Source organism: Archocentrus centrarchus, chromosome 6, assembly GCF_007364275.1.
Source record: "Archocentrus centrarchus isolate MPI-CPG fArcCen1 chromosome 6, fArcCen1, whole genome shotgun sequence".
In the NCBI taxonomy this organism is placed as follows: domain Eukaryota; kingdom Metazoa; phylum Chordata; class Actinopteri; order Cichliformes; family Cichlidae; genus Archocentrus; species Archocentrus centrarchus.
This window is the reverse complement of record NC_044351.1, coordinates 29,665,842-29,678,190: the sequence shown is the minus strand read 5'-3', so window position 1 is coordinate 29,678,190 and position 12,349 is coordinate 29,665,842. Positions and strand designations below refer to the sequence as shown.

Sequence of the window (12,349 nt, the reverse complement as noted above, 5' to 3'; positions counted from 1 at the left end):
GCTGGACAAATACAGAGTGTGAACGTGTGCCTCTGTTTGCAGAGTGCCAACATATACTGTGTCTTCTAATGCTCAACAAATCTTTGTTTGCAGTTGCAGGATTGGTAGATAAATCCTAGGGCTTTGCGGGGGCCTACTTTCACTCCCTCCCACTGTAAAGCTTTCTTTGTAGTTCACTGCGCTACAGACTCTCCCAAGCATCACTACATATATATACACAATCATAAAGATTACGATGAAAAGTAGGAAACAATTACAGTATCGTTCTGTAGTCCTATAGGGGGAAATATATGCAGATATATTGCGACAAACACGCATACAAATGCATATTTAGATCTAGGGTGCTAAATCTCTATTGTTCACAAGAGATAGAATTTCCTAACTGGGCACACTGAGTGATGCCAATGGGCTTTTTTCCCCCATAGGCTGCAGATGCACTCAAAAATTAAAGTGACTCATAAGAAGGAGTTCTAATTTTAGAATTACAAGGAGGAATTCTTTGCTTAATACAACTCACAGGTGGCACACTATTATAGATGGCCACACTGCCCCCTATCAGTGTGCACGTGAACTCATGTGCCCTGTACAGAACATGCAGTATCTCCCTGCAGCAGCCTCACTGTTGCAAAAAAAAGTTCAAAGTTGATGATGTGAGGCTGGAAGCAATAAGCTGGCCAATATGGTTAGTACATAAATCAAGTGTATTTATTGGCAGTGTGGACATTGCTGGATTTTGGAGATTAATATGTTTTTGCCCAGAGTGACGTATTTAGCTTATTTGGCTCATGTGAAATAGGTTGATAAAATGAAAACTTGTAGTGGAGTGAGTGCTGAAGTTCCTACCCAGTTTTTGCACTTTCAATCACCCATTTCATCCTACCTGCACTAAGTCACCCAGCATGCGCTCAGTTTGGGAAGGTCTTCAAGCTCAAACTGCGTACTAAACTCTTTTCCTCTCAGAACCACAGGCTTCAGCTGCAGATTTGCCTGCTATTAACGCACTGCACTGCAGAGAGCCACTGCTTTTCTCTGTTTCTCAGTGTTTTCAGCAAGTGTAATGATGTAATTCCAAGGGTACAGGAGAGACAGTGAGAGGGTGGAGTAAAAACAAGGCATTTATCATGAAACACAACAAGCGACTCCCAGCCCAGATGCCACTAATTTACCTCCATCCTTTTGGGGTTTTAGACCACACTGTTCCTCCTTTCTGATCCCTCGCTTTGCTCTGACAGCCACTTTTCCTCTTCCTTCTCTAGCTCTACACTAATCCCCTCCCAGCTACTGAGACAGCCTGTTTAGAGGCTTATTTACTCTTGTATAAATATGGCTTTTTCAAAGCTTTCTTAAAGAGGCCGCAAGCCGAGAGTTGTGTACGGCTGAAGGGTTGTCTCATCCTTCCCTAGATCAAGCTCTGAAGATCTTTAAATCAAGATATGAAATGATACACTAGAGCTTTTGAAGAATTGTACTGTTTCTTAGGACAACAATTTCTAACCAGTTGAGCTCCAACTATTCTGTAATGAATGCTTTGAGGCCTTTAGAAGTTATTAATAAGTAATGATAAGTAACTTATTCTACTAAAAATCACTAAGTAGCATGGAAAGTGTACATGTTGACATTTTAGAATACCAGAAATGTTGTTGTATTTGCTTTAAAGATGTTTGAATAATTTTTTGATCATTAGCAAGTCATGCTTAAAGGGTTCATAAATAGTTAATGGTTATGAATATGCTGCATCAGACAGCTCTCATGTATTATGAATGATTTGTTGCTACATTTGTTAGTACATCTGTTAAACGGCAGGGACGTGTAGGAATTTCTCAGTCCCCAATCTGAAGTAGAAGAAAAAATGTATAACCTAGATGAGGTAATGCAGATTTGAACACCAACTGTTTGATTTCCACAAGCATTCTCATAGCCTACTCTCATTACGGCTTTATTATTATGGCACATTTAGTTTCCATGGCCTTGGTACAGTATACAAATCCTTATTCATGCTGCTTTAAGTCAATTTTATAATTGAGCTGCAGGAAGATTCTGTTGAACAATTGAGTCTTGCATGCAGTTTTTAACATTTTGATAAATCAGTACAAACTGCTACAAACAGAACTCATAATCTACATAATCTGTATCAGTGGCAATAAGGAGGCAAAGACATAGACCGCTGTTTACATCAGGGGAGCTGATATGGAGCAGGAGATAAGCTTACTCCCAGGAATCAATGACAGAAATTGTCATAGTCATCAAACATCTCCATGTTGGTAAAGGAAATTCAGAAAGAGCTCTCTCTGTCTCTCATATATATATATATATATATATATATATATATATATATATATATATATATATATATATATATATATATATATATATATATATATAGGGACAATGGCTCTTCCTCAAGCCGCAGTGGCTCTGTTTTCGTCTTGCAACCATGGCATACTTGGGTTAATCAACTGGCACCTTCTTCTCCTCTCAACAATTAGACACATTGTAAAAAATTTTCCTATAAATGTTACAGAATTTTCCTGTTATATTTAAATACAGAAAATGTAAATAAAATTACAAAAAACAGTGCGTGTGAATAAATGATTTTTTAACAGAATTTTTTTCAACACAAAAAGTAAAAATACAGTCAGAAGATTAATATAATTTCATGAATATGCCATGTTTATTTAAAAGAAAACTGTTAAATTCTAGTTTAATGCTCCAAATACATATCTAAAATTTGATGCATTGAGTGTATAAGTTTCTGTAATTTTACATTGATTTGTTCATTATATACAATGCCAGCATATGTTTTGTAATTATGGAAGTTTTCACCCAAAAAATGGTATAAATGTATTTATTTATTTATTTATGAATATGTAACATCTGCAAGTATTAGTACACTGTCAAAAGGTATGATTACGGTGATTTCAAAGATGGTGTATTTTATATTACCAAAATTTGTAAATTACAGAAAATAATGAAAATAGAAATGTATATACTGTATTCTTCTTGAGAGATCCACAAATTTAATTGTGAACAATAAATGGTAAATGCCTGTCAAATTACAGGCTTCCATCATTAAAAATCAGTATAACTTAATATAGTTTTACATGTAACTACCAGGGTTATAATAGTTTTGGATTTTACATTATAGTTTAGTTTTAGTTAGTTTTTACTTTTTTTTCTTTAATTCAGTTAGTTTTAATTAGTTTTCAGAGTGGTTTTTCTCGTTTTTATTAGTTTTTATTTTTGGTTTTATGCTTAGTTTTAGTTAGTTTCAGTATTAGTTTTAGTATTTGCATACTTAATCAGGTACCCTTTAAAGATACCCTTTAAAGAAATATATTCAGCAACCAACTGTTCACAGACAGCAGAACTACATGCTAAATGTGTGTAATATTAAGGACACACATGAACATCAACAGGGAGAAACAAAGAACAATATGAACTCCAAAACTCGATAAATTCTACAATAAACTCCCAATAAAGTTCAGCCTCAGTGCAGCAGATTAACAACAGCTACATGTGGTGTTTGACAAAAACAAACTCCTTGAAGGAGTCAAAGCTCAAATCCAGCTGCATCCTGATGTTCTCTCCACCTGATGCTGCTTCTGTTTTGGTTAGATGCTCGCTGATTAGACTTGCAGGGTCTTTGCGGCCTCTGTAGCCTACGGAAGTGTCCGACCTCATGTCCGCATTTATGCGTGTATAGCTGGATTGCGTGTGTTAATTACCTTGTGGTTGTGTGCTGGGTTTTTTTTTGGTCCTCGCTCTTTGTGCTCAGTTTTTAGGGTGCAAACATATTTGTCCCTGTTTTTTCACTTTCTTCATTCCTTCACGTCCATTCCCATAGTTTCAGCAGCTCCCTCCAGGAATTTGCTGACATTTGTGAGTCCTTATATTGATGCTTTGATTATTAGTCCTGATTGTTATTATCTGACTGATAAAGTAGCCGGAAACGCACAAGGACTAAACACAACGTTGTGGGCTGCGTTGACCCGACGAGTAGTCACGTTTCTCTGGAGGTGCAGGCCGGGTTGCCTTGTAGGATGAGAGCGGTTTCCGTAGCTGCCTTGTGTGCGCTTCTCAGGTCTACTTTGATGTTGGTGTTTTTTTTCCTGACTAAGAAGTGTTCCGTACATCATCCACAACAAGACACTCGCTGCTATCTGTGCTATCATAGTAAAAAAAAACAAAAAAAAAAAAACACTCCACATGGACTCTCTGAGGAGCAGCGCGGTGTGCGCACGCACGCACATGCGCACCCATTTGCCCGACGGCGTTCCGAGCTTAAACTCGGAGAGAGGAAAAAAATGATTTCATATCAATCCATAAGACTTTTAAAAAAAATGACAATATCTATAATTTCAGTTAGTTTTAGTTAGTTTTGTAAACTCACAATTCAGTTTTAGTTAGTTATCGTTTTTTCCTTTTAATTTTAGTTTTTATTTATTTCAGTTAACGACAATGTTTCTTCAATTTCAGTTTTCGTTATTTCGTTCGTTTTCGTTAACTATAATAACCCTGGTAACTACTTTTTTTAAAATAAAGTTTGTAACACTAAAAATATCAAATATATATCTGTAATTACTTAGTTACTTGGAATATAAACATATAATTAAGAACTGAGAGGGTTAAATCAGGAACCGTACTGCAACCAGTCAGATTTCACATTTTAGTTTTGAACAGTACCAAAGGGTGTAAGATAAGATAAACTTTAATAATCCCACGACGGGGAAATTTGTGCATTACAGCAGCTCAATACAGAGAAAAAATGAAAAGGATGAGTAAGAACAGATAACTAAACTAAAAACTAAAATTCAATAGAATAAAATAAAATAGCAAAAAACTATACACATATACATAAGCACTATATACATAAATATATATATCAGTGACAGGCACTTTCAAATCAGCACACAGAGAGGCCATTGTGGATTATGGGGCACTTCCAAAGTGGAATTTTCAACTTTGGAAGAGAAGATAAAGACTTTTGTCAAACTGCCAGCAAACAGGGAAGCAACCACTTAACCTAACCTCTTTGGGTATACACACTACTGTGGTGCAGACTACTACCACAGTCATGCTCTTTGCAAATTCCTACCCTTTTGCTGCTTTTATGGGTAATATCTCTTTAAAAAGATATTACAGTTAAGCCCACATTCAGTTACTGATTACTATTTATTTATTTATTGTATTTAAATAAGCAGATGGCTTTTTAAGATAAATCCCAGCATAAAAAATGAGAACAAGAAGTACAATGTTTTGAGCAGGCGGCTCACGGTCACATTTCCCTGAAACCTGTGCTCATCTCAGAGGAGAACAGAATGCCAGTGGCAGACCAGCCAGTTTCTCTGGGGAATGGATATTGATCTGCATGGTGCTGGGCTGTGAGCACAAGTCCCACTAAAGGACCAGCAGTGTTTGTTCAGTTCCTCCTTGCACAAAGAAACAGGCATTGGTCTCGTGGCTCGGTAATGCCATTCTACAGTCCTGTCCCGCCTGCTCTCTTTGTGTAATAGCCCATCTCTACCACACTCTGGAGACACAGCAAACCTTCCTGCAACTGCATCAAATCAACCTGGATTGAAACATAACTTTGCTGCTAAAGTGTCCGAACATCGTCAGGTGTCTACAGCACCTGGGAACCGTGCCGTGTTCAGAGTGACTCTAAATTTAAATCTGTTGTGGTCCATTTGCTAACAGTTAAATGTTGAGACACAGAGAGTAAGTGTGTCCTAATTGTTGTCATTGTAAAACAACAATTTATGTCAAAAAGCCTATATAATAAAAACGCAATTAATAACAGTATTTTTCTGTAATTTTAAGTCAGATTAGGTGTATTAACAGTGTTTGACCATATTATTAGGTAATATCACCGTTTGTACACATGTAAATACCTTTTATTTAAAAATTTGAAAAAAAATACACAATATTTCATGAAAATTTAAAGCTAAAACAATTGTATTTCAAGTTACTGTCTTGTAAAAATATTTCCAGTTTTGTTTTTACAGTGCAGGCCAGGAAACTGTTACTGTTCTTTCCAGTGTCCTGATTCTTCCCCGCCTCCCGCAGCTTGTTAAATTTGGGTTTTACACATTAAGCGGTTGCTTTTACCCACAGAGATCTACCATAAGTGGAGATGATGAGACAAAGTCAACATCAGTGAGTTTGTGTGATATTCAAATAGATCATTCATGGTAATAGGAGGTGGGAGCTGGAATGGCTTCCATTTTTCTCATACTGTAAAATGAAGATTGATTTGATTTTTGGCACAGGTTGGGGAAATGAACATGGAAATCAAAAAAAAAAAAATAAAGGAATGGGTAAATGAAAGGTACACACAAGAGAGCATAACCTATACTTTAAATTTGTATTTAGAGCATATATTTAAGTACTTCTGTGTTTGATAAACTTATAAGCAGCCACTCCATGGTGAACGATGTGAATTAAGAAATGTAATGTAGCAGGAATCATGAAACTTTCCCTTTGTCACTGTCTGTGAGTAGTTGATTCTGCTAGCTTAAACATGAAGTGACTCATTTATTACCAGGCCAGTCTCATATATAGTAATTATATTCTGTTCATCAAACATAATCTCTCCCTGGGCGCCCTGGAGGCTCAGTGGTGGAGCAGGCGAACACATGCATATGCCGCTTTGCCGGGCGGTCGGCACGGGTTCGAGTCCTGGCCTGTCGCCAATTTGCATGTCTTTCCCCCATTTCCTGTCTCTACACTGTCAACAAAATGTTGCTGTGGCCAAAAAGAAAACATAGTCTCTCCCAGTCTAATTCCATCTTCCATCTCTTCCTGTCTATCTGTTCATAGTCTGTCTGCTCTTGAGCTGAGGTTAATGGATTCTGCAGTGTATTTTCTCGTGAAGACCTTCTATCTTCACTTCTTCAGGTTAGATGAAAAACAAAGCTGTCAGACGCTCATTAGATTTCCAAAACCCAATATGTGAGTTTCAGGTGCCTCCAAGTACTTTCCAGTTTTGTAAAAGGGGGACTGCAAGAAAAAGTACACGGAAAAATTTTTTAAAAATACCACCCCGTTCTTAAATAAATCTCATATATACATATATGTTTTGGAATTGTACAGTCTGTGTCTTTTTACAGTGCTGGGGACAATTATATTAGATCATATTATTATATATATATATATAAAATATTATATTATACTTTCCTCAATATTGCACCATAATGTCACAAAGCAAAGGAAACGAGGTTAAGATAAGGAATTATTATATGACTGAAAGGTATATCAGCGTGTCAACAGGCCAAATGAATTGTTTTTTATGACTGATGGCGACTGCCAACTTATTATACAAAGCACACAAGAGCTGTGACCGTAGTTCTTGCACCCACTCATGTGCTGACAGTAGAAATCCATAAAGCATAATGCAACAGCAAATGCTTTAGAAAGAAAAACTATCTATGACAAATTGCCACCTACAAATTTGTTGTTTTACATTTTGTTGCTTGCATTTTGCTAGATTAGGAGTAAAAGGCAAGGTTTACAGGTAACCTGTTAAGTAAGGCAAAATGCTGAGTGTATCTACTGTAGACATCGCATAACCTTCAACCTTCTGCTCATTACTCAGCAGAGGTGGCAAAAGTACTGACATTCTGTACTTAAGTAGAAGTACAAGTACTTATGTTAAAAATACTTTAGTAAAAGTCAAAGTACTGGTTCAACTTCTCTACTTAAGTAAAAGTGAAAAAGTACAGGCTCTGAAATGTACTCAAAGTAAGAAAGTAAAAGTAGTTCTTTGGAGGACGTTTCTACCTGCTATTTTTGTGTAAAACTAACCGATTAGTTAGTTTTTGTTTTACAAACCACATAATCTTTGTTTAACTCAAATTTGATGACAATATATTAATATCAAACCACTGTTTCACATTATTCGGTTTTATATAATCCACAAATAATGCACATTTCAGTATGTTTGAGGCTCTCGATATGTCATTTATGTATAATATGAATAATTTTGGACCTAGCACCGACCCCTGAGGAACTCCCAAATATATAGACATGCAGGTTGATTTGTATTCACCTATTTATTCAAACTGCTTCCTATTTCTTAAATAACTCATCACCCAATCCCATCCAACCCCTCTGGTACTGTAGCTTTTCAGTTTGTTGGGTAGTATGTTGTGATCAGTAGTGTCAAAAGTTTTTTCTTAAGGTCTAGAAATATTCATGCTGCATACCCTTTTTTGTCTATAGAATTTTAGATTTCTTCATTTAATTCTAGTAATGCCACAGATGTTGATCTTTCTTTTCTGAATCCATGTTGGCTGTCAGTGAGCAGTTTGTGTTTCTCAGTGAAGTCTTCTAGTCTGTCTGTAAGTACTTTTTCCAGTATCTTGGAGAACTGAGAGAGCAAAGAAACAGGGCTGTAATTTGTAAAATGGTGTCTGTCACCTGTTTTCTATAAAGGCATTACTTTTGCTGTTTTCATCCTGTTTGGAAATGCACTGCTTTGAAAAGACAAGTTACAGTTGTGTGTTAGCGATTTTCCAATTTCTTCAATAATTCTTTTCACTATTGTTATATCAATATTATTCTGGTCAGTTGATGTTTTATTATTACCTCTTTTTACAGTTTCCATTGGTTTTTATTTCCCCTTCTACAGCTCTAAGAAAGAGTGAAGACTTCTTTCCTACAGATTTTCCCCAACCCTGTCTCGTCCCACGTTTACAAAAAATGTATTAAAATCACTAACTACATCTGTCGTGTCTTTTATGATTTGGTCATTTTCAACCAAATATTCAGGGAAAGCTGCATTATTTGAGCTATTTCTATAATATTGTTTAACACATACAAAATACATTCAATGTTGTTTTTATTATTCTCTAATATTTTATTATAATATTCACTTTTACAAATCCTCATAATTAGTTTGTTTATTTTGATATATTTTATATTTCCTCTCTTTCTCTATTGGTTTTATAGGCAGTTTTATACATTTAGTGATCCATGGATTATCTGTTTGTTTTCGACCACTCCTGTATCGCCTTATGGGACAATTCTTAGCATATAATATTTTGTTATCTTTATAAATTTGTCATATGCTTTATTAATATCCTCATCCTCACAAACCTCATCCCACTTGTTTAAGTGATTCTTTTTAAATTCATTTATTTTTTTCTTCTGTTCTTACTCACTTAAATTTTAAATGATTGATTTCCCTCAGTTTCCTATAATTACAATAGCAGACAATAAAAACTTGTATGTGATCACTTATGTCATTATATAATAGCCCACTCAGTGTATTTTCTTCCATGCTCTACTGAATTTTTTTTTATATGGTCAAATACCATATAATACGCAGCTGTTAATCTTTGTAAATGCAAATACCACATTTTCATGTTAATCTAATAGGAGCCTTTTTTTAACCTTTCACTTAGGCTAACCTAAGCGACTGTCCTTTAGTCAGACAATATTAGTAACATTAGCAGTACTCTTTCCAGCTGTCATATTCATAAACAACAAAACAGCCACAACAGCTTACACCATATTGCAGCTCTAGTTGTCTGAGATGGAACTAGATTCTCGTCCATCCTCTAGACTACATTTTTAGTTCTTAGAGGATCTAACCTGACATGGGAGACTTTTCCAGTAATACATCTTCTTATGACCAGATCAATTAAATAGTGAAGAAAGTGGAAAAGTCTACTTTGAACAAGTAAGGCGTAGTGATATGGGATTTAGACCCTCTGTAGAGCCAGAAGGAAGCGTTAGTTTATTTTTCGACATGGAAAATGTGTCTGAGCTCCTCTGGTGGAAGGGGAGGACAGCGAGGGGAGACCCTGCAGGAGGAGGGCTGTCTTTGTTTTTTTGTTTGTTTGTTTGTTTTATTTATTTGTTGCACCATTTACAGTATATTGACCATATTCTTCTCCTACTGTATGTCTACAAGTTAGCAGCTTAACTCTGCTATAGCAGACAGTGTACAGTCATATAAAGAACCTGAGAATCCCCCTTTTTCCATGTGCTGCTTATGAATTAGCACAAAATAATGTGGATTAGTGCAGCAATATGAAAAGTAAAAGCTAAGCTCATTTGTTGTTACCATAAGTTTGCTATTAGTAACTTCATTCAGTTTAATTCAATAAAGATTAGCCTTGTGGAGTGTGGACTCATAAAGCATGTAGCCAATGTAGTGTTCATATCCTGATTGTATGACTATGACTTTGTCCAAAAGTACAGTTAAAGGACAAAGCAGAAGCCTAAAACATGCCATGTCCAGTATTATAATCACGTCCCATCAGAGCAGAGATAAAAATGGAGGTAATAGAAGAAAAAGAGGCGGCAGGATAAGCAAAATGGCAAACAGGGCTAAGGGTTTCTATCCAACACTCAGCCGTCTCCAGACATATCAGAAATAGAGAGCAGACTCTGCAGAGATGGCTACCAGAGAGGCAATCAATAAACTTTCACATTTCATACTGCAGTGTGTCTGTGTGCGTGTATGTGCCTGCTGTGTATTTTTGTGACTATGAGCATTGTTGGATCAAATTTTAACCTACCTCACTGAAAGCAGTTGTACCGGACTGATGAGACAAGCTGTCACATTACTAGAAAATATACCTGATATTTTTTTTTTTTTTCCCCTATTTCTCTGTATCACTGTCCAAACCCAACATGTGACCTATGATGGACAGGGGTTCTCACACAGATTATATCCTGATTCTCCTCAGGAGTTCAGTCCAGGCTACTCTGTTGGATACTGTTGAACATCATATTTGTTTTTGCTTCAGGCCTGTCCTCAGTGCTATAGCCTGAACTAAACTTTAAAGTATCATACAGATACGCATCAGCACCCAATTAATCTTAACAGCAACCAGTCTAGAAGCTGTCTCTTAATGGGATGGTAAATCAAAAGCTTGGTGTACTAGTCTGAGCTCTTCCTTTAGAGAGAGCCGCTTGTGATCAGCCGTATTGATTGAACTGTCCAGAATGCTAAAGAAAGTACACGCTGACACACTTTTACTGTGGACTTGCACATTAAAGAAAATAACATAGTTGATAGCACCTAAAGGTGGCCTAAGAGTGAATAGTTATAACTTCTCTCTTCTTTTCTTACTGAATCTTTAATGATGCGATACCATCACCTGTCCTGTGTAATTGATTGCAGTTGATCAGGTTCAGTGATGACCTTGACTTTTACCGTATCTCCTATCTTTTCCTCTTTCCTCTCTCTCTCTCACTCTCTTTCTCTCCCCTTATTTCCTCCTCTCCTCTCTTTCATCTTTTCTCCCACCAGGCCTGTAGATTCTGCTGAAACCTCCTGTAGTCATTTTTTGCAACACCGAAAAGCAACGACTTATCTCCCCCACGCAACCCAGGCTTAGGAGAGAAGAAAAAGAAGACAAATAAGAGGAAGAAGAAGGAACGAGAAGAGGTCTTCTAAACCACGACAAATCAAACAAGAAAATACACACAATCCCCATTGGCCCAAGTGCTGTATAACACCACCGTGTGTGTGTGTGTGTGTGTGTGTGTGTGTGTGTGTGTGTGTGTGTGTGCGTGCGTGCGTGCGTGCGTGCGTGTGTGTGTGCGTGCGTGCGTGCGTTTTTTTTCTAAACTTCACACTTATCCTCCTGCCACTCTAGTCTCCTTCTCTTCATATGTATTTTCCTCGTTGCATCTGTCCTTTCCTGTAACAATCATCTCTTATCTCAGCTCATCTGTCCTCTCCCTCCTGTACTTCATCCACTATTGATTATTCCATTTCTTTTTACAGTTTTCATTGTATCCCATTTTGGCACCTCTCTGCTGCGCTGGCAGCCAAAATACTGGGTGTTAGGAGCATTCATGGCAACGTGCCACATCCGTAGAAGATACTTGAAACAACATGTATATTGATATTGTAACAAAACAAAAGATAAAGAAATCAAATTCATATCGAACCACACCTTAAACCTCCAGTCTTTTCCCCAAGCTCATCTGAAACCTGGCGCTTCATCCCAAGCTTCATTTTTCACCCTCTTGGCATCTTTTCCACTCAATTCTCTCTCTGTTTTCTTTTTCTGCTCCATCCTTTCTTTTCTCATCACACCCGTGAATAAAAATCACTCCGGTATCTATCAGCTACTCATCTCCTGCCTCCCTGTCTATCTATTGACCTCTCTCTGTCTCTCACTGGACCAGGAAACATTGCAAACACTGAGCTACTGTCCTGGTCAGGGAAGAGCATTGACTTTTTGATGTGTTTCTTTCTTTTCTTGTCACAGACTGTGTTTGATCTTGTTTCCCTCTTTAAGCAGACAGAACAAAGCCTCTTTTCTTTGTCTGCAGTGGTTGTTGTCTTTTAGGACAAGGTGGTAGCCATAAGCCTTCAAAGTCAGAC

General features: G+C 36.9%; 1 protein-coding gene across 1 annotated transcript in view; it reads left to right on the top strand.

The window, feature by feature from the left end:
- cdh13 (cadherin 13, H-cadherin (heart)) overlaps positions 1 to 11,505 on the top strand; it is a 367,414-nt gene extending 355,909 nt beyond the window's left edge. The window contains exon 15 of the mRNA XM_030732385.1: positions 11,264 to 11,505. Coding sequence (XP_030588245.1) covers positions 11,264 to 11,271 — 8 coding nt within the window. The 3' untranslated portion in view covers positions 11,272 to 11,505. The remainder of the gene's footprint in view (positions 1 to 11,263) is intronic.
- Positions 11,506 to 12,349: the final 844 nt, after the last annotated feature.